At 46.1% G+C, this 22,874-nt stretch overlaps 1 protein-coding gene across 2 annotated transcripts in view; it reads right to left on the bottom strand.

Moving 5' to 3' along the window:
• The window catches only part of TRAF3IP2 (TRAF3 interacting protein 2), a 51,729-nt gene extending 29,175 nt beyond the window's left edge, over positions 1 to 22,554 (bottom strand). Inside the window, exons 1-2 of one of the 2 annotated variants that reach the window (XM_066373460.1) lie at positions 22,355 to 22,554; positions 6,947 to 7,792 (exon numbers count right to left, since the gene is read on the bottom strand). In XM_066373460.1, coding sequence (XP_066229557.1) covers positions 6,947 to 7,784 — 838 coding nt within the window. In that variant the 5' untranslated portion in view covers positions 7,785 to 7,792; positions 22,355 to 22,554. The remainder of the gene's footprint in view (positions 1 to 6,946; positions 7,793 to 22,354) is intronic. The other variant, XM_066373459.1, reaches the window with a different exon arrangement.
• Positions 22,555 to 22,874: the final 320 nt, after the last annotated feature.

Here is a 22,874-nt window from a genome sequence, read left to right as displayed (position 1 = left end):
CCACCCGCCTCAGGGAGCCCAGAGACACTGTCAAGGCGGACTAGGAGGCAAGAAAAGAAAAAGGAAGCAGAATCCCTCTTACTGTTGACAGAAGCACCACCAGGAGAGGGAAGGGAAAGGGAAGAGCCTTTTCTTGTTTATGTCCCTTTCTCCTCTAGTGACTTGTATAATTGGAAGGCTCAGAATCCTCCTTTCTTGGAGAAGCCTCAAGTCCTAACAGGACTGTTAGAATCTGTATTGTACACACATCGCCCCACTTGGGACAACTGTCAGCGGCTTCTAGTTACCTTGTTCACTGCCGAAGAAAGGGGAAGAATCAAAACTGAGGCAAGAAAAGCTGCTATGTTAGGAATAAGTGGGTCTGAGGAGAATAACCAAGACCACCTCGAGAAGGTGTTTCTGGTTACCCAGCCTAAGTGGGACCCTAACACCACAGTGCGCTGAGAAGCTTTGAATATTTTTCCCCAGTTTCTCTTAGCTGGGATCAGGGGAGCTGCTAAGAAACCCATGGATTTGTCCAAGGTGTCAGAAGTTATTCAAGGTCCTCAGGAGACTCCCGTGGCTTTCTTAGAAAGACTGCAGGAAGCCTACAGGGTCTATACACCTCTAGACCCAGAGGCTTCAGAAAATACTAGGGCAATCAACTTAGCCTTTGTCACAGTCAGCTCCTGATATTAGGAGGAAGCTACAAAAATTAGAAGGCTTCCCAGGGATGGTAATTTCCCAACTGTTAGAGACAGCTCAGAAAGTTTACAATAATAGAGACACCTTAGAGAAGAAATAAACTGAGAAAAAAACTAAGGTAGTTGTAGCTGTTCTAGAACACCAGAATAAAAAGAAAGGGAAGCTAAAAAAGGGAATAACCCCCCATATTAAGAGATTTCTAGAAGCTGGTATTCTTGTTCCTTGTCAATCTTCGTGAAATACTCCTTTACTGTCTGTTCAGAAGCCAGGCACCCGAGACTATCGTCCAGTCCAGGACTTATGGGAAGTAAATAAGTGGGTTGAGTAAATACACCCCACTGTGCTTAACACCTACACTCTCTTGAGCCTGCTGGCGCCAGACTTGAAATTTTACAGTCTTAGATTTAAAGGATGCTTTCCTCAGTATTCCCCTAGCCCCTGTAAGTCAGCCCATCTTTGCCTTTGAGTAAAGTGACCCAGAACCAGGCAACTTGGGACAACTAACCTGGAACAGATTACTGCAGGGTTTCAAGAATTCACCAACCCTCTCTGATGAGGCACTACATCAGGACCTGCTCGCCTTCCACCAGGAGCATCCAGAATGCACGCTGCTGCAGTACGTAGATGATTTGCTTCTAGCTGTGGAAATGGAGGTGAGCTGCCAGACAGTCACTGAGGGTCTTTTACAAACACTGCAGACTCTGGGGTACCGGGTGTCAGCTAAAAAGGCACAACTCTGCACCTCTAAGGTGACCTATCTAGGCGACCACATTGAGACAGGAAAGCATACTCCCTCCTCCAGCCATATAGAAGCTATCCTTCGGATCCCAATCCCCCACCACCAAGAGACAATTTCAAGAATTTCTTAGAGGATTTGGATACTGCAGGTTGTAACAGATTCCCAGGTTTGCAGAGATAGCCACGCCTTTGTACTCCTGCACAGCAGGAACCTAAGAATTAATTTGGACTGATAAGGAACAAGAGGTTTTCAAAACCCTCAAAAAGACCCTCACTAAGGCTCCTGCACTAAACCTGCCAGACATTACAAAGCCTTTTCAGCTCTTTGTTTATGAGAGCAAAGGAATCATGAAAGGGGTCTAGACCCAGATGCTAGGGCCATGGCGCAGGCCTATTGCTTACCTCTCTAACAAGTGGCTAGACCCAGTATCAGGCTCTGCTCATCGATCAGCCTCACATCAAATTTGTTCAGATGCAGGTCATCAACTCAGCAAGCCTGATGTCTGACGAGGATCCTAGCATCCCCTTGCATGACTGCTCTGAGGTACTAGACCAGGGGGTCCCCAAACTATGGCCCGCAGGCCGCATGCGGTGAGGCCCTTTATCCGGCCCCCACCGCACTTCCGGAAGGGGCGCCTCTTTCATTGGTGGTCAGTGAGAGGAGCATAGTTCCCATTGAAATACTGGTCAGTTTGTTGATTTAATTTTACTTGTTCTTTATTTTAAATATTGTATTTGTTCCCGTTTTGTTTTTTTACTTTAAAATAAGATATGTGCAGTGTGCATAGGGATTTGTTCATAGTTTTTTTTTATAGTCTGGCCCTCCAACAGTCTGATGGACAGTGAACTGGCCCCCTGTGTAAAAAGTTTGGGGACCCCTGTACTATACTCTGTTCAAACTGCAATGCTGGACTTCACTGATACACCCCTAGCTGGGGTAAAAGAACAGCTATTCACAGATAGTAGCAGTTTTGTCTTGAACGGGGTTTGACATGCGGGAGCAGCTATAGTGACTCTTGATAAGGTCATCTAGGCCCAAACCTTGCCCCACAGGACCTCAGCTCAAAGGGCAGAATTTATCACTCTCACCCAGGCATTAAGGTGGGCCAAAGGAAAGAACATCAACATTTATACTGACAGTAGGTATGCTTTTGCTACTGCTCATGTTCATACAGCAATCTACAAAGAGAAAGCATTTTTGACATCTGCTAGTAAGGACATTAAAAACAAAGAAGAAATTTTAGCCTTACTAGAAGCCATTTGGTTACCAGAGACTGCAGCCCTCGTTCATTGCCCAGGACACCAGAAGGAAACTCACCAGAGGCAAGAGGAAATCAGGCAGCTGATCAAGCAGCCAAAGAAGTAGCCCTAAAACCAGTAGAGCCTTTAGAATTTTAGTGACTGTACCAGAACCCTTGTTGCCAGAGGCTCCTTCTTATAACCAACCAGAAGATTTTACTGACAAGAAAGGAATGTCTAAAAGTAAGGGAGGATAGTTAGAACTGCCAGATAAGACTGCAGTAACAGCTGTTAAGAAATTGCTATATAAAATTATTCCCAGATTTGGCTTGCCTATTAATATTGGGTCTGATAATAGACCTGCATTTATATCCCAAATCTCACAGCTAATAGAAAAGGCACTCAATATTAATTGGAAATTACATTGTGCTTACAGGCCTCAGAGTTTGGGACAGGTAGAAAGAATGAATTGAACTCTGAAAGAAGTCCTGACTAAATTCATTTTATTAAAGGAACGGGTGAAAACTGAGTCAATCTCCTTCCCTTTGTTATTTTATTTTTTATTTTTTACAGAGACAGAGAGAGTCAGAGAGAGGGATAGATAGGGACAGACAGACAGGAACGGAGAGAGATGAGAAGTATCAATTATCAGTTTTTTGTTGCGACACCTTAGTTGTTCATTGATTGTTTTCTCATATGTGCCTTGACTGTGGGCCTTTAGCAGACCAAGTAACCCCTTGCTCGAGCCAGCAACCTTGGGTCCAAGCTGGTGAACTTTGCTCAAACCAGATGAGCCCACACTCAAGCTGGCGACCTCAGGGTCTCGAACCTGAGTCCTCCGCATCTCAGTCCCACGCTCTATCTACTGCGCCACTGCCTGGTCAGGCTCCCTTTGTTATTTTGAAAATACAATGCACTCCTTACCAGGCAGAATTCACCGTGTATAAAACTGTGTTAGGCAGGGAAACTCCCCTTCTCCCTAAGCTCCATTGGAAACCCCCTCATGGATGGTGCAGACGGATCCCATCAACCCCTGTAAGTTGACCTTAAGAAGGACAATATGCCCTGCTCCAGCCATAAACCAGAAGCTGGCTGGTCTTCTTACAACAGAATCCTGAGGAACCTTGCCGTGGGACTCCTTATAATTGAACTTTAGAAGGGGGGGGGAGGCTAGGGCTGGGGAAAAGCCAGAACAAGTCATCTTAAGGTTTGATGCATGTGCTGCTATGGGTCACACAGAAAAGGGTGTAGGTCCCTTTGCTGGGAGAGAAGCTACAAGGTGAATGAAAAATATATGTATGCTCATAGGTACCCCTGTAAATATTAGTCATGTGTCCAATAGGCTACTTAGGGAAGGACACCTCCAAAAGGAAGTATATTTTGAAGGAGAATTGCTTGTTGCTAGCTTGATTGTCACTAAAAGTTGAGGTTTTTAAAAAATTAAGAGTTCTGATTAATTAGAAAGGAATTGTATAGTTTTAATAATGAAAGGTAAAAATATAGAGATACTTTTAATAAGAGAGAAAAAGTAAGTTGTTATAAAAGCTAGTTATTTCTAATAAATATAGAGATACTTTTTAAAAAGAGAGAGAAAAAGTAAGTTGTTATAAAAGCTAGTTATTTCTAAATAAATAGTTAATGAAAATTAAGGGTTTATATAAGTTGCAGAAAGTTGGTGCAGGTTGTGGGCGGTTTGTACAAAAAAATAACAAAAACAAAACAGCTTTAGAGAATAGAATAAACCTCTATTATATATTCTAGTATATGTTATGCCTCAAGCTTATTTGTATAGAGAAAATACTTTTACAAAAATAGAAAAGGCTTAGACTTACTCTTCCTTCAACAAGGTAGCTTATATGCAGCATTAGGAGAAACTTGCTTCTATGCTAATAATTCTAGCATAATTAAAGAAAGTCTATCTGTGGTCAGGAAAAAACATAGAAAAAATAAGAAAAGAATTTTGAACAATCAGAAAACTGGTTTCAGAGAATGTTTAAGTAGTCAGCCTGGCTAACAACCCTATTGTCTGCGGCAATTGGTCCTCTTACTTTAATATTGTCTTGTCTAATATTAGAACCATGTTTGATCAATTTTATAACAAGGTTTGTTCAAGAAGTATAAACTCTATGAAATTAATGTAATCAGAGGGCAATATACAATTATCCAAGACAATAGTGATGAAACTGAATCAAGGATTTGATTAAAAATTAAGTAAAACCAGTAGGGAATGAAATGTAGAAACACCATATCCCTGACCATAGAATGAGTTTTGCAAGATTTGCAGATGAGTAAATGAAAAGAGTTGTGTGAAGCCATAATGTTAGTTCTGTAAAGGCCATAAATGTTCCCTGATGTCTAGATTCCGGAAAGCCCTCAGGATGCTGCCTTAACAACCTCTGTAAAAGGCCAAGATAACCCAGCACATTTTACTGCTTTTTGTAAAATGCTTTGCTGAGCACTCTCTCCCTAAATTGTCCCAATGATAACCAAAAGTCTGTTTTACTTCTGTAAAACTGCTTTGGCTAGGTGCTCACCCCCACCCCTCACTTCTTTTTGCCTTTAAAAGCAAACCCCTGAGTTCATTCAAGGCCGCATGATTTGATAACTATACTTCCCGTAAGGTTGCCAGCATTTAAATTAAAGACTCCTTAATTTGGCTACTTAACTGTGTGGCAAAATGTTTGTTTCCTCACTGTCCACATATAACAACATTCAACACCCAGGGTCTCAGTTTTAGGCCACAAAGGCTCTTTTTTTCCTTAAATCCTGCTGTTTTTGCATCTCTTGTATTTATTCTGAAACTCGGGTTCATTTTTACCTGTTTCTTCTAAGTTAAATTCCTCTACTTCCTTTTTTAAAAAATATATTAATTACTATATTGCTCCATTCACTTTAGGAAGCTTTACTCTAAGTGTACATGTACAATACATAAATTGTCATTAATTATAGCATTTATAATTATTTCTAGAATTTATTTTAAAGCTAAGTGTCAGGGCTTTGGACAGAATCTCGTTATACTACTTAAGTTGCTTTTCCTGCAGTGTTGATTTGCTAAGAATAACATATCTCAGAGCCTGGGTTTGACCTGTGAAGCTCTATCATTATTTTCCAGTGGCCTTCATGAAGATTTAATACCAAGGATATGATGAACATTTTATCTGAGTCTAAGATGTAGCCACTTTCAGAGATGCTCAATGCACTGATACATATTATTCATTCATTCATCCATCCATTCATTCATTCATCAGAAGTGATTTATTGAGAGTCTCTAGAATATGCTGGTCACTGTGCTAAATGCTGAGGAATTATAGATTGAAAATACATTTTTGCTGATGTGCAAAAGCTTGTGTTCTGGAAAGAGAGGTGGACATACCAGTTACTAGGTGCCCCAACAGGCAGAAAAAAGGAAACAGAAAGCCGGAAGGGAGGACTGATCTAGGAAAGTTTCCAGAGGGAACACTTGAGCTAATGCTTAAAAGATGTATATAGTGATGGCAGTATAATTGTAAATATATTACAATTCATTGAATTATACACTTAGAATGGGTAAAAGGTGGACTTTACAGTATGTAAATAACAGCTCAGTAAAGCTGTTAAAGAAAAAAGAGAGGCATAGAACCAGCTCAAACGCACAGGAAGTGGAAGAACACGGGGAGTGAGCGAAGAGCACGGGCCAGTGCTGTGGGCACAAGACAGACGGACGTGTCCGGGGGCTGCAGTCCGGGTGCAGCTAGAATGCGGGGTAGGGCTAGATGGGTGGCTCAAGTCTCCAAAGGGATTTAAGGAGCAGAATCACAGGAGCAATTTGATTTTCGTGTAATGGCATGAATCCAGAGTCTCAGTGACATTTTGGCACCTTCTGATTTTGACTGAAGGCCCCGTTCTCTGACAAATCTAAGATAGGGAGGAAGCATGCAGAGAAGGAAGAACCCAGATGCCCAAGATTTAAGACAACAAACAAGTTTTCTAGAAGTCCTTTGGCCTATCTCCCTGCCTTTTTGCAGGTTTCAGTTAAACTAACTTAGACAGAAGAATCTTTTTTGTCCTTAAAGTTTTCTAGGGAAGCAGGTTCCAAGTGGGACAGGTTTGGGGCTAAAATAAGGCATTCTTCTAAAGCCCCTTGCAAATCCAACTCGACATAGAAAACCCTGTGGGAAGCAATATGCCCTCTCTCCCTGTAGTCTGACCTGTCTGTGCTGATCTGCTGATATAAGGCACTGCTGTGAGGGCCTTGTTTACTTAGTTACCCAGCCCAGAATGTCCAGAAGAGGGAAAGCTCACTTACTTGGCACCTGCTGATTGGGACCTCCAGGACAACGGTAATGATAGTTCCACGGAGTGTGTGGGGAAGGATTGGGAGGCAGCATCTGTGCACCCGCTGGATACCTCTGAGGTTCAAACGGATGGTACTCCCTAGACTGGAGAGGTCTGGGGAGGTCCTGGGGGCAGCACATGGAAGTTAGGGGCAGGGGCCTTTCTAGCTGCCTGATGCCCAGGACATCCTGGGGCTGGGAATCATACCCCGTGTCTATGGTAGGCAGATCTGGGCCCCCTCGGCTCCTGTGGTTCCTGTGGGGCTGGGGCCTTCGCACTGTCTCTTGGCTATTGCCCGAGCAGTCTGCTAAGGCATTAGGTAAACATCGGTCTGATTTCTCTGAGTCATGGCCAGTGTCAGGAGAAGCTGCTGAAAGCCGAGATCCCAGCCATTGATGATGTTTTTCCATAAATGAAAACGGATGCTCGGCGGGGAGTGCTCCAACCACAGACGCAGGCTTAGGCTTGCCGGCTGCAGAGGAGCCGGAGGGCCAACCTTTGCCCGGGTCTGGGTGTCGCCTCCAGAAGCTGTCTTCACTCTCCTCCAGGACTGGAGTGCGCAGGCAGGTGATCTGCTGGCACGCAGGCCGCCGGTGGTGTGAAAGTTTCAACTGTGGGTGAGCCTGAGAAGAGTCTCCCGGGAAACAGTAAGGGCTTTGAGGTGCAGGTGAGCTGTTGGGCGCCATGTTCCTTACACTGGGAGCAGGTGCTTCTGATTCTTCCTCCAGCGAATATTCTGGGATTGGTTTCAGTAACTGACTGGGGTAAGGTTCTGATTCATCAACCTCCACAGGAATGCTTCGGTTCATTCTAGTTTCTGAAACGAAGGAAAACATGCCACAGCCTTAGAAGACAGATCATTTTTTGGAGTCCCTGCTTTATGACCTTAAGGGACCTCATTCAAGATATGGTTTAAATTAACAGTAGTGTGACAGCAATGCGCTTGTAGAGGCCCAATCCCGTCAAGTTGTTTACTTATCCTCCAGGCAAAGGCACTCGTGCTTATTAACATATGTTAATCTGGAAGGCAACTCAAGGAATGTGACTGGGCCCTGCAGTGTCAGGCAGCACAAGGGGAAGTAGACACAGATGCAAATCAAAGGCCAAATATGGAGGAGAAAGAACTTAATCCTGATGTGGGCTGCTTCATCCGTGCTTATCAATGTGTGAAACACGTGCGGAGGAAACACAAGACATTGCTACACTGTCTCTGAGGAAGGGATGGAGGATGGGGGAAGAGATGAGAGAGGGAGAGTTTTAACCTTTTAAACTTTAAAATTTTTGCTGTGCGACTATTGCCTAATCAAAAAAAGAAAGAAAGTCTGCATTTAAAAGCACTGTAAAAAAGGTCATTGTGACATTTTCCACCGAACAGGTAGCTATAGGTTGTTCAGGGGACTTCATTTCCTCTGGCACTATGCCGGCAACGAAGATGGCCAGGACCAGCTGCTTTGTGATGTGCTGGCTGAACTAGTGAGGTTTGCTAAACTAGCCTTTAGCCCACAGACCAATTATCCCACAGCCGAGAAATAGAACTTTTTAAAAATTTTTATTATTTTTATATTTTTTTATTTAAGTAAGAGAAGGGGAGATAGAACGACAGACTCCTGCATGTGCCCCAACCGGGATCTACCTGGTGACCCCTCTCTAGGGCCAATGTTCTGCCCATCTGGAATCATGCTCCCAAAAGAGCTATTTTTAGTGCCTGAGGTGGAGGTTCCACGGAGTCAAATTCAGTGCCTGGGGCCAACACGCTCAAATCAATCAATCAATCGAATCAATTGGATCAAGCCATGGCTGTGGGAGGAGTGGAGGGGAGAGAGAAGGGGGAGAGGGAGGAGGAAGGAAGGAGAAGCAGATGGTTGCTTTTCCTGTGTGTCCTGACTGGGAATTGAACCCAAGACTTCCACATGCTGGGTCGATGCTCTACCACTGAGCCAACCGGCCAGGCCGGAAATAGAACTCTTAATCAACATGACAGAATGAGAAAGAACATAAGCACCCCTTATTGGTTGAGAAGCCCCAGGCCTAGCTCCAGGGGAAGGGAGATAGCACCGGAGTGACTAGGGGTCTGCAAAAGGCTCCAGAGCAGGTGCAGTGGGAGGGAAGGAGAGTGTGAACAAGAAAAAATTTCAGAGGTTTGTTTAACGCAGGCCTTGAACAGAGCATACTTCAGACAGCATGCAGAGAAAGGGGCAGCACCGGTGGTGGTGGGTTTTAAATTCATTATTTTGGATCCACTTAGAATTTCAACCACAAACATTTACTGAGGGCTTAACTGTGCCTAAAATCAAGATGTACATGAACTATTATTCTGAGACAAGTTTTGAAAAATATGAATTCACTGCCTCTGGAGTCTTGTACCCAACCCAATAGCAACATGACAGCATGCATTTTAAAATGTTCCCCCGCTGAGCAGAGGTGGGGCCAGCATTTTCCTATCAAATTTATCTTCACTGCCTATAGAAAGATACCTCAATTTGCCTCTCCACTGTGTGCCAAATGAATGCTAACATTTTCTTACCCACACTTGGTAACAAACGTACCCATCTGAGGCCAACAACCTTTGTCCCGTTTTCTGGCGAAGCAGAAACAGCTCCCCACTCCCAGCTGGCCTCCCTCCCTGCCTCAGTTTCCTCTTTCCTACTGGCTCCTCTCCAGGCCGGGTGTGTCCCTCCCCCTCGCCTGAGGCTCGGCAGAACAGAGACCTCATCACCTCAACTGATTAGGAACCTACCAAATCCACAAATATTTCAACTACTTCCAATTGTTTAAATGCTCGCCATGGTTCTCCTTCCTTTCTTACAATTTTCCTGCAGCTATGAAATTAACATGCTCTTCAGCTGGCGGGGGGAACAGGGGTGTTTTCTGGAGGGCGGGCTGAGGGTTGTGTGATCTGCTAGCACCTGTGGACGGACCCACAGCTGAACTGGAGGGCCAAGAGGGGCATCAAGCGCGCCACTAGCAAGAGGACTAAATCCCACCTACTATTTCTTGTCAGGCCATTCGTGTTCATCACCCACACTTCAGGCATCACTGTTCACATTCTCTCTGGGGTTTCAGATGGGAATACCTTAGAAGTGTTTTCCTAAACAACAATTGAAGTTGCAAATTCTACTCTTCTCACTGAGGAGCCTTCCAGGGTTTGGAGGGAGTTGATTAAAAAAAAAAGGTGACAAGAGCCATCTGGCCTGTTGTGGTGCAGTGGATGGGGCCTTGACCTGGAGGTCCCTGGTTCGAAACCCTGGGCTTGCCTAGTCAAGGCACATATAAGAAGCAGCTGCTGCAAATCAATGCTTCCCAATCTTCCCCTCCTTCCTCTCTGTCTCTCTTTCTCTCTTTCTCTCCATTCTCTAAAAATCAATAAATAAAATCTAAAAAACAAAAAAAAAGTAACAAGTGCCATCATCTCACATAATTGGAAATCTGAGGCCCATCTTAGTGTGGTAATTCTACAGTTAAAACTGGTCTGAAAGGAACAAAGGACCCCCTTGGATGGTAGTAAATACACCTGGCACGGTAATGAGCAGCCTCTCAGGAAAGCTAGGAATTAGTAATCCTTGAAAGAAATGGACCCTAGCCCTGGCCAGTTGGCTCAGTGGTAGAGTGTCGGCCTGGTGTGCAGGAGTCCCGGGTTCGATTCCCGGCCAGGGCACACAGGAGAAGCACCCATCTGCTTCTCCACCCCTTCCCCTCTCCTTCCTCTCTGTCTCTCTTTCCCCTCCCGCAGCCAAGGCTCCATTGGAGCAAAGTTGGCCCGGGCGCTGAGGATGGCTCTGTGGCCTCTACCTCAGGCGCTAGAATGGCTCTGGTCGCAACAGAGCAACGCCCCAGATGGGCAGAGCATTGCCCCCTGGTGGGCGTGCTGGGTGGATCCCGGTCGGGTGCATGCGGGAGTCTGTCTGACTGCCTCCCCGTTTCCAACTTTAGAAAAATATAAAAAAAAAAAAAAAAAAAAAAAAAGAAAGAAAGAAAGAAAGAAATGGACCCTAATGATTTAAACATGTTGCTACCAAATATTTAAACAGCAAATAATTTCTGAACTGTGCTGTGTGTCCTCTTTAGGCAGAAACTTAAACATTTTTTTTAAAATAATAGGTCATACCTAAAAGTGATAGAAAATTCAAGAGGACAAATGAGTATACAGGAAAAGCTACTCTAAATTATATCTAAAGACATATAAAACATTATTTCTACCTTTAAGTTGTTTTCTCTCTTGATCTGTCCAGAGAAAATTATCACAGAAAATCAAAGGCCCTACCTCAGGCCCTTGCACTTGCTGTTCCTGCTTCTTGGAACATTCTTCCCCCACATATCTGCATGGCTTTCTTTCTTTCTCCTTCGGGGCTTTACTCAGCTGCCACTTTCTAAGTGAGGTCACCCTCTCTAAATGTTCTGTATGCCCCTCTCACTTCCTCCCATCCTTGCTTGCTTTCCTCTCCAGCAATTATCTTCCTCTTTTATATTACAAACTGGACACTATAAACACAAATATCTATTGTCATCCCTTCCCCCGAATTTAAAGTTCATGAGGGTTTGATTTTGTGTGTGTGTGTGTGTGTGTGTGTGTGTGTGTGTGTGTGTGTGTGTGACAGAGACAGAGAGAGACAGAGAGAGGGACAGATAGACAGAAGGGAGAGAAATGAGAAGCATCAGTTCTTCGTTGTGGCTCTTTAGTTGTTCATTGATTACTTTCTCATATGTGCCTTGACTGGGGGGCTACAGCAGGTGAGTAACCCCTTGCTCAAGCCAGCAACTTTTGGGCTCAAGCCAGCGACCATGGGGTCATGTCTATGATCTGATACTCAAGCCAGATGAGCCTGAGCTCAAGCCAGCAACCTCCGGGTTTCGAACCTGGGTTCTCTGTGTTCCACTCCGATGCTTTACCCACTGCGCCACCACCTGGTCAGGCATGAGGGTTTGATTTTTGACTGTTCTATCCACAGCTATATTCTCAGCACCAGAACTGTACCTGGCACATTGTAGGTGCTCAATAAATATTTGCTGAATGAATCAATGATTGATACCTGTTTTAGCGAGGCAACAGATCCGTGTAGCTGGGAGGATCATGGACAGTGAGAATATCAAGCTCCACAGAGGTAGCAGGAAGTATCTGGTGGATCAAGTCCTCAGAGGTCTTCAAATTATACCACACGGGTGCCCTTCCTTCTTCCTCTCTTTCTTCCTCTCTAGTATTTAAGTGCCCACTCAGTGTCAGGCCCAAGGTGAGAGTTGGGTAGAGTTGATCACAACTGTACTTGCAGAATAAAGGTGATTCTACCACCCAGTGGGATAAGAACACGTGACGGCAAGGCAGGTGGTCTAGTCATGTGTAGCCTAAGAGCTTCACCCAAAATAGCAGAGGGTGGGGTATGCCTGCACCTATCATGTGGGCCCCTTTTAGCCCTAGACCCTCCAGAGGATGTCACAGAGAACAACTAAACAAAAATGTCACATCAGAGGGACCATGGCAGATTAATGGGTTGTGCAGTGGTTCTAGCTCTTGGCAGTTTTATATTTTGGTCTTTAATTTTTGGCCTGACCTGTGGTGGCACAGTGGATAAAGCGTCGACCTGGAAATGCTGAGGTCGCCGGTTCGAAACCCTGGGCTTGCCTGGTCAAGGCACATATGGGAGTTGATGCTTCCAGCTCCTCCCCCCTTCTCTCTCTCTGTCTCTCCTCTCTCTCTCTCCCTCTGTCTCTCCCTCTCCTCTCTAAAATGAATAAATTAAAAAAAAATGTCAGTATTATAAAAATGCACATTAAAAAAATCACTCAGGCCTGACCAGGCAGTGGTGCAGTGGATAGAGCATTGGACTGGGATGCAGAGGGCCCAGGTCCTAGACCCCAAGGTCGCCAGCTTGAGCACGGGCTCATCTGGTTTGAGCAAGGCTCACCAGCTAGGACCCAGGGTCGCTGGCTCGAGCAAGGGTTTACTTGGTCTGCTGCAGCCCCACGGTCAAGGCACATATGAGAAAGCAATCAATGAACAATTAAGGTGTCGCAATAAAAAACTAATGATTGGTGCTTCTCATCTCTCTCCATTCCTGTCTGTTTGTCCCTATCTGTCCCTCTCTCTGTCACTGTAAAAAAAATAAAAAATAAATCACTCAGGCCTGACCAGGCGGTGGTGCAGTAGATAGAGCATCGAACTGGGATGCAGAGGACCCAGGTTCAAGACCCCAAGGTCAACAGCTTGAACGTGGACTCATCTGGTTTGAGCAAGGCTCACCAGCTTGAGCCCAAGGTCACTGGCTTGAGCAAGGGGTCACTCACCTGCTGTAGCCCCTCAGTCAAGGCACATATGAGAAAGCAATCAATGAACAACTAAGGTGCCACAACAAAGAATTGATGGTTCTCATCTCTCTCCCTTCCTGTCTGTCTGTCCCTATCTGTCCCTCTCTCTGTCACACACACACACACACACATCACTCAGTGTCTCACCACTTCTAACCATTTTCATTTTCCTGTTTTATTCCAGAGCTTCTCCATATGATGTCCACCTGGCTCTAACCCTGGCATGGCCTGTGTCCTCGTCCCTAACAAGAATGATACTTGGATTAAAGCAGAAAAACTGTTTTCTAGCTGTGACCTAGAAGAGAAAGTCCTGAGCCCTGAGGGGGACAGAAGACCTGCCAGCCAGGACCCTGTGAGCCCTGGATGCTCCGGAGAAGCTGAGGCTTCTCGAGCATGAGGGTCATGTTTGTGTCACTGTCACTGCGACGAATCCTTGGGGGGAAAGGAGAGGTTATAGGCCGAGGGGACCCAAGGGAGTTTGTGGCTCAGAATCTCGTTCTGAGGCTCACGATCCAGGTGCCCAGGCCTGACACCCAGAGAGTCTAAGGTGGGGCCAGGGCTCTGTGTATTTTTGTTTGAGTCCCATCAGTACACAGGTTCTTTTATACTTTGCCAAGGGGAGTGTAATTTGTGCCATTTGGCAGTAACTATTTGCAAAACTTATACCCCTTTTTCTTTTCTTTTTTTATTTTAAGTGAGTGAGAGAGACAGGAAGGGAGAGATGAGAAATATCAACTCATAGTTGTGTCACTTTAGTTGTTCACTGATTGCTTCTTATATCTGCTGTGATGGGGCTGGGGGCGAGGCGTAGGGCTCCAGCTGAGCCAGTGACCCCTTGCTCAAGCCAGAGACCTTTGCGCTCAAGCCGGCAACCCTGTGCTTAAGCTGGTGAGCCTGCACTCAAGCTGACAACATTGGGGTTTCAAACCTGGGTCCTCAGCATCCCAGGCTGACGCTCTATCTAGTGGGCCACCGCCTGGTCAGGCAAAGCTTATGCCCTTTGACCTAGTAATTTCACTTCTAAGAACTTCCTCTACAGTGATTTGTATGAGTATCATGTGAAGTGAAGAGGCGGTGAAGATAAGCAATGTAGCAATGTTTGTAATAGCAAAGACCAGAAATAAGCTGCATCTCCAAAAAGGGCCTGCTCTTTTAAACCGTGGACCAGTTGTACAATGAATACAATGTGTCTTTTTTAAAAGACTGGGGAAGTGTGAACCGATGTGGAACTATCTCCAAGATTTCTTGTGAAATTAAAAAAGGAAAGAGCAGAATGACGCAGAGTGCTCCCTTTGTGCCGCCGGAGATTGCGTTCGCCAACGCCCCTGCGTCAGAATCCAGAGCAGCACCGCCTTGGAAAGGGGGACGCACACAACAGGGGGACTTGCTTTTCAGAGCATTTTATACCTTTTACATTTTGTAACAAGTGCTTATGTATCTACTTAAATGATTAAAAAAATAAATAAAGGAAAAGCTCCACTGACTCTGATGTTCACAAAGATTAAGAACCAATGCGGCCTGACCAGTGGCGGCGCAGCGGATAAGCCTCAACCCAGAGTGCTGAGGTCGAGGCTCTGAGCATGAGCTTGCCAGCACAGGTGGAGCAGGGGAACCGTCCCCACAATCCCAACGCTTGTTAGCTCGGGCCCGAAGGTTGCTGGCATGAAAAGCCCAAGGCTGCTGGCTTGAGCAAGGAGACACTGGCCGGGCCCTGATCAAGGCACATAAAAAAAGCAATCAATGCACAACTAAAGTGGAAGCAACTACGAGTTGATGCCTCCCACCCTCTCTCTCCCTTCTTCTCTCTCTTGCTCACTCACTCTCTCTCTCTCAAAAACAAAACAAACAAACAAAAAAACAATGTGAATGAGTCACTCCTGAGACTACCTATGAGAGTGAACATGTCCCTTAAAAATAAAGGGCCATTAAGCAGAGACTGAGAGCATTTTCCTGAGTGGGGACGGGGTGGGTGCCACCTAGAAACACAGCTGGTTCCAAGTCTGCGCCACGAGGCTGAAACAGTTCTACGTGTCTGGTTCTGACTCATTCCAATCTGACCCAAAAGGCACTATCTTTCTTGGAATCTCACTGCCCTTTGGCCTGTGAGCTGTGGTTCTAGCTCTTCAATTCTGACCCCACCTTTCTTCAGATCTGTCCGTTTTCTCTGCCCAACTCTCCCTCTTTGGCTTCCTTTCTGTCTCTGAGAACCGGAGAGCTTCCTCTGAGCGCCTCTACCCTACCCAGGGGAGCCGGTTTTACAGATAAGATCTCACCCCATGGGAGCAGATTTGGCATCCATGTGACAATGCTCCCTGGTGTCCCATTCTCGCTCTACTCCCTCCCTCGCCCTTGCTCTCCGTCGAACCCCTGAGCTGCCTCCAATTCTTTGCTCATGTCTGCTCCCAGCACCCTTTCCTCCTTCAGCACACCCTGACTTCAATTGTTAGTTTTGTGAAACAGAGCCTATTCGTCTTGACAACACTACCTTCCTGATCTCATAGATCATCAAAAAGCTTCTTTCTTCCCATCATCCCCTCCTCCCTTTCTGCATGTCCATGAGACCCCACTTGGCCTGTGTGGGAAACAAGTCATGTACATTTATTCACAGTTAACTGTGGCTGCTGTCTTCCAGATGGGCTTACCCTGAATCAACACATATATATTTCGAGGGTGTGGGGAAATACACAGGATTTATATGCATGGGCTCCAGAGTCAAACCCCCTAGGTTTAAATTATTTCTCTGCTGGCTGCATGATTAGATGTGCATGCAACCTTGAGAAAATTACTTTACTTCTCTGAGTCTCCTTTTTCTCATCTGTAAAATGGGAAAAATAACACTTGCCCCCTAGGCATTTATGAGGATAAAAGAAGATGTAAATAAAGTGCTGACTAGAGGGCCTGGACCATACCAAGCTCCCCAAAATAAAAAAGTTATTTTGTTACTATTTTTACAACAGATGACTATGCTCGCTGGTTTTATATCGCATGTAACAGTAGCATATGAATGTTTGGAGATCTTACTTTTTTAAACTAACGTGTATTTCTGGCACATTTGAAACACCTCACTTTATTTGGTCCTTAAAACAAGCTGGGCCCTGGGCGGTGCGCTTGGTATCACTCTGCCATTCCTATGGCACAGAAGCTGTCATATCCAATAGCTTTTCCAAAGTCAAAGCAGAATCTAGCCTGTAGATCTCTTTCCATTAAAAATCTTATATATTGGAGGTTGACAAACCTTTTCTGTAAGGGCCTAGATAATAAACAGTTCAGGCTTTGTGAACCACATATGTCTCTTCTGCTTTTTGGGGTTTGTTTGTTTTTAAGCAACCTTTAAAATATCAAAACCATTCTTAGCAATATGCTGGTCCATAAACAGACCTTTGGCCTGAGGCCTGTAGTTTACCAAACTCTGATAGAGAATCTGCTGTTAAATAAAAATACAGCCCTGGCCGGTTGGCTCAGCGGTAGAGCGTCGGCCTAGCATGCGGAGGACCCGGGTTCGATTCCCGGCCAGGGCACACAGGAGAAGTGCCCATTTGCTTCTCCACCCCTCCGCCGCGCTTTCCTCTCTGTCTCTCTCTTCCCCTCCCGCAGCCAAGGCTCCATTGGAGCAAAGATGGCCTGGGCACTGGGGATGGCTCTGTGGCCTCTGCCTCAGGCACTAGAGTGGCTCTGGTTGCAACATGGCGATGCCCAGGATGGGCAGAGCATCGCCCCCTGGTGGGCAGAGCGTCGCCCCTGGTGGGCGTGCCGGGTGGATCCCGGTCGGGCGCATGTGGGAGTCTGTCTGACTGTCTCTCCCTGTTTCCAGCTTCAGAAAAATGAAAAAAAAAAAAAAACAAACCTAATGAAATGGACATACTTAAGAAACCTTACACTTTGTTAGCAATAACTGTTTATATTTATTGAATATTTACTATGCGCTAAACATTGTTCCAAGTGTTTTACATGTATTAACTTAGCTCATTCTATTTGGTAGGGGCTGTTGTCAGTCCCATTTTACAGATGGAGAAACTGCAGAAACAAGGAGGTTAAGTAACTTTCCTAAGGTCACATGGCCAGCAATTAGCAGGGATGGGGTTCAAACACAAGCAGCTCAACCCCAGAGCCTGTGCACTGAACCATTTGGTGCCTTGTTTGGAAGCATTCACTTACACAGCTATTTGGTGGGGAGAACAGGATAGGGAGAGCTGAGTAACCCTGAGAAGCTTCTGGAATAAATATGTTTTAGAATCATTCACCTTGAAGGTAAGGAGGTGTAGCCACAGGCCACCTGTGTTACATAAAGGATCGCCAGGCTGGAAACCTGGAGTCGCTTTCCTTCATGCCGTGACAGCAGAGAATATGGATGAAACTGCAGAGGCATCTTGATGGGGGAAAAGCATTTGATTGGATCTCATTAAATTTTAATCATAAACTGAATTCAAAATAAATTGAAAGCTGGTTGACAGAGCACAAACAAAGGGTAATGATAAATGGTGATACATCTAGAGAGGGGATACCTTCACGGGGACGCCTCCGAGGCAAGGACAGACAGGATTTAATGAAGGTGTTATGTCCCTGGAAGAAGACAAATAACAGAGCTAGAAACAGAGAAAGGGCAGGAGTGAGCAGCCTCAGTAATTAATTAACAGACCACATTACCAGCTCTGAGAAATCAAGGCTCGCTGCTGTTCACCAACTGCTTGGATTTTTTTTTTTTTTTAATCATTCTTTGGGTCAACAATAGGGCTGAAGAGTCCTAGCACACAGCATGAATATTTCAGGTGGACTTTAAAATAAGTATATAAATTTATAGCAAGGAAGAGCCTCAGATCCAATTTGGATCAGATGCTTTCAATTACAGATACTCAAGGTCTTATTCATTCCCCAGGGAGTAGTTTTCGCATGCGTCTCAAAGTCACAGATTTAAAAAAACCTTTAAACTCATTAATGTCCTTTGTTTACTGCCCAAATGCATGCACCCTTTCACATCAGTTTGCTTAGTGGAAGTTGGTTTTGAGTGAACTGCTTGGCTCAGGGTCAAACTACAGTGAAGAAATACTTCTAAGTTTACTTGCAGAATTTCCCAGACAGAGCAGTTCTTCCATTTGGTTTGCCAGAGGATGGGAAACAGTGGTGAGCCCTGGAGACCAGGGAACATTTACTGGCCCTTGTTCACATTCTGCACAGTACAACTCATGTCAGGCTAAAGGCTAATAAACTTTTAAAGAACAACCTAAGAACAGCCCCGTGGGTTGTTTGTTTGTTTGCCTGTTTCAGATAAGATTTTTCTATGCACACATTTGCGATTCTTAATTCAGTCCAGGACCCAGAGTGAGGGGGAAGAAGGGGCGGGAAGGAAAACCAAGGAGAGGAAGAAGAAGGGATGGAAAGGAAGAAATGAGAATGGAAGAGATGAGAAGCAAGGAAAGTGAGGAGACCTTGAAGGAAATTTTTAAAAATTTGCCCTTTATAGGTGTGGGAAGGAGACTTATTTAAATTGTGATTTTTATGTATTCATGGGTGTGAGCAGGGGCAGTGGGAAGAAAAGGGCAAGAATGAATCCAGGCAAAAGGCAAGAGAATTATAGGTAAGCTGGTGAGCCAGGAGGAGGCTGAGCAGATATCCCGGAGGGGGAAGAGAGTTCAGGGGTGGAAGGAGACCTGGTGACCTGGGAGGGGAAGAAGGAAAACACCAGAAACATGCAGAGTACAGGAAACAATGAGGCAGAGAAGAGCCAAGTTTCCCTTATCCCTGAGGGAGCTGCCCACACCCCAGCCAGCTTAGGTCTGTGGGGTGGAAGGAAGGGGGACACATGGGCCGGGGGGGGGGGGTGCTTGTCACTACCAAATGGCTTGATTTCAGCTGCCTTATCAGGGAACTAAGCTGAACTGGCAGAGCTCTAAGGGTCATAAGGGAGATAAAAGCCCACCTTCCTCCACTAGTCAGTTTAACTTCCGGTCTCCAGGAAGGTCTTTGTACATATACATCTGTGCATGAACACACATACAGGCACGGAGTGAGCTGAGCAGTCAGACATGGGGCACATGTGGCCGAGTAAGAGGCCTGCTGGGCAAGAGACACAAAGAAAGGACAGCCTGGGTTTCGTGAACTAAAAATATCTCGGTGACAATGCACTGGGAAGAAATGAGAGAGGTTCAGGGGGGAGAGCGTCTCAGTTCCAGTCCTCAGATGCTTTCACACCAAAGGACTGCAGGACCGTTTGCTAAGGAAACGTGATCAAATGTTAGGGGTCATTTCATGGGATCTGAAAGGAATTTAAAGTGTAATGTGCCTCATCTGTGTTCTTTTCTGCCTCAGTTGTCTTCAATTCCTGTATGTTTTTAAAGACTAATCTAAAATTGCCTGCAGCAGGAAAATTATTTGAATTCAGGATATTTCTGAGATTTTGATTCTACTATATGTACAAAAGCATAGATTTCATTTAGACAAACTGCCCGCATATCTATCTTTCTGAGTACCTGTTAAAGAATGCCTGCAGGCCCTGGCCGGTTGGCTCAGTGATAGAGCGTCGGCTTGGCGTGCAGAAGTCCTGGGTTCGATTCTCGGCCAGGGCACACAGGAGAGGCGCCTATCTGCTTCTCCACCCCTCCCCCTCTCCTTCCTCTCTGTCTCTCTCTTCCCCTCCCGCAGCCAAGGCTCCACTGGAGCAAAGATGGCCCGGGCACTGGGGATGGCTCCTCGGCCTCTGTCCCAGGTGCTAGAGTGGCTCTGGTCGCGACAGAGCGACGCCCCGGAGGGGCAGAGCATCGCCCCCTGGTGGGCAGAGCATCGCCCCCTGGTGGGCGTGCCGGGTGGATCCCGGTCGGGCGCATGCGGGAGTCTGTCTGACTGTCTCTCCCCGTTTCCGGCTTCAGAAAAATACAGAAAAAAAAAAAAAAAAGAATGCCTGCAAATATAACTGCCTTCTCCTCTTCCTTTTATTTTCAGGGCATTTTCAAATCACTACCTCCTTAATCCTGAAAGAAGCAGGCTTCACCATTTTCTGTCCTGGCACCCCCCACCCCACCCCCGCCATAAGTGAGCATTCCCTGAGTTAAGAGCCTTCTCCCCGCCATGCTGGTTCACTGCCCGACTTCACTTCTAGTCTGCCCGCCTCACATGGTGAGCAGAGCAGGTACCACGCGGTCCAGCTCATCATGCTCCATCATGGGATGACTTGGAGCTGCAACACTACATTCATAACGAGCTGTGGATGGTCTTTCTGGATCAACACTAGGCTGGCAGACAAACAACAGCCTGATTTCAGATAATGGTGAATCATTATTGGAAAATACAATCCGTAACTCATCTCAAGTGAAACATCTTGCAATTCCTGACTTCTCACCTCAGGGGGATAGGGAGAGCTATCTAAAAACACGATGAGGTCCATACTAGGGCCTCCATATTCCACAGAAACCTTTTAGCAATACCAAAAGCCCAATGTCAGCCCATCTCGGTCAGCCACAGCCTGTATGCACTGTAGTGACTGAGAGTAATTGCCCAATCGTAACAACGACAACAACAAAAACGAAGTGGTTGGGAGAAGATTAAGGGCTCTGTGTGTCCGCCACCTAATGAACGTGTCCAGTCATAGTCATCACCCGTACATGGTATCAGGATGTGCTTCACAGCTTCCGTTTGGCTCGGTGAAAGGTCCCCGGCACAGTGATTGGCCTAGCCGAGCAGTGATTTCCAGCTCCAGCGGAGTCAGGGACGCAGCCTTCTGGAGCCAGACTTGTCTGTCAGATCTCTGACCTGGCTTGACTCCGGGCAAGTGCACAGGACAGTTCTGTGTAACCCAAATGGGACATGAACTAATTCAAAAACCCCTCTGTTTTCTCATGTTTAGCAAGAGCTCCGTGATACTCCTACATTCCAGGCGCCCTCCCGCAGAGCCGCGCCTGCGCAGCTCTCCCCAGCCTCCTGTCCAGACTACTGATTTTACCTTTTGCTTTGAGAGCAGATGAGTGAAACAGAAAGCAGAGCAGCATATGTGAAAGGATCCTGAGCCCCTGTGAGGAGTTTGACAGTATCCTGGGGGCCAAGGAGTACAAAAGGATTCAGAAAAGATGTCCTTTTTCTCCAGGGACTAGCCATCTACAATAGCAGCAGGAGGTAAAATGAATATACTTGAAAAATCAGTACACAAAACAAGCCTTCTAAGACCACCCATGACGGCTCCCCTCTGGGACTCCCATTTCCCTGGCTTTATTTTGTTAGAAAGGAATTTAGACTAAATCACGTTAGTTCACCACCATCCCTCACCCCCACACATTTTATTGGTGAAGAAATCCAGGCCTAGAGAAACCAACGTGAATTGCCCAAGTCTCGGAGCCAGCAAGAAGTGGCTCTTGAAACCAAGTTTTCTGGTATTTTTTTTTAATTAATTATTTGGTCTCCTTTTTGCTGCTCTTTAAAAATAACTCCCTCTTCTAAGAGACCATTTTGAACTTAAAAAAACACATGAAGCTTGATTACTTTCTAAGATAAAGTAATAGCATTTCCTCCTTGTTTTCCTTAAAGGCTCTGTCCAGTGCCAGCAAACGTCTGGGTTGTTGGAGGGGAGGACGGCTGCGGGAGAGGGCTGAGAACCCAGCCCAGAGCCAGCCCAGAGCGGAGCTGAATTTCTGGCCCAAGAATGTGTTAATTTTTTCCCTGCATGAAACAGGGATCAAGAAAACTTGGGAGTTTGCCTTCCACCTCTGTTACTAACGCGTCCTGGGGCTGGAAGCCAATTACTCACTCTGCCAGCCCCAGCCCCCTCCTTGGAGAACTGGGGCTTGAATTCTTTAATCGAAACTGTGGGGACGCTAAGCACTCAAATGGCTCCCAGGCAGCTCCGAACCGTCCCCGGTAAGGGTGCCTCCCCTCCCCAAAGAGTTAAGTTCCACTTGCCCGTCTGAAATAGTAGACCATCAACATTTTCTCGCGGCAGAAACTTGAACTGTCATTTTCTCAGCCCTCGTTGGTCGCCACGCGAATAAGTTCACGGTGGGAAGCAAGGTAGAACATTTCAGTACAGGAGGAAACAGTGTTTTGAAAGTGGGTCAGCGGGTAAGGAGTGAGGCTAGGCAGGCACCGCTTCTGAACTCCTTACCTTAGAACCGCGGTGGGCAGACCTGGCTACCGGAGGGTCGCGCTCTCCTTCCCCGGTCACTCCACCTCGGGTCGCTCCGCCGCCCTCGGCCGCTCCAGGCCCAGGTAAGCGGTGGAACCGGCTCTCAAGCAGGAAGGGGAAGTTGTATGCAAATTTCTACCCAGGCTAGGAAGCCTCAGCTCAAAACTCTCTCTGTGGGCAGTGAATCAACAGCGGAGAAGTCACTTTATTTCTTAAAACAGAAACCTCCTTCATTCACTAGAAAAGGCCACTGACCAATTAGGCTGCATTTTTCTTTTCACCACCCAGCTAAGTAACTGCTGGGGAATGTCTCCGCGGCCCTGGACATCAGCGTTACCCGCAGCATCACAGCCTGAGAGGTGCCTGGGGAGGGGGTTGGCACTTGGGTGCCAAGATCGGTTCTTCATTAGCCACTCCAGAGGAGGAAGTTGGGGACACAGAGTGGGTAGGAGTATAAAGCAAGAGCTTCTTAATATTTCTAACTGCTTAAAACATCACC

Source organism: Saccopteryx leptura, chromosome 3 (assembly GCF_036850995.1).
Source record: "Saccopteryx leptura isolate mSacLep1 chromosome 3, mSacLep1_pri_phased_curated, whole genome shotgun sequence".
In the NCBI taxonomy this organism is placed as follows: domain Eukaryota; kingdom Metazoa; phylum Chordata; class Mammalia; order Chiroptera; family Emballonuridae; genus Saccopteryx; species Saccopteryx leptura.
Note: the sequence above shows the minus strand (reverse complement) of the source record. Positions and strands in the feature narration are given on the sequence as shown.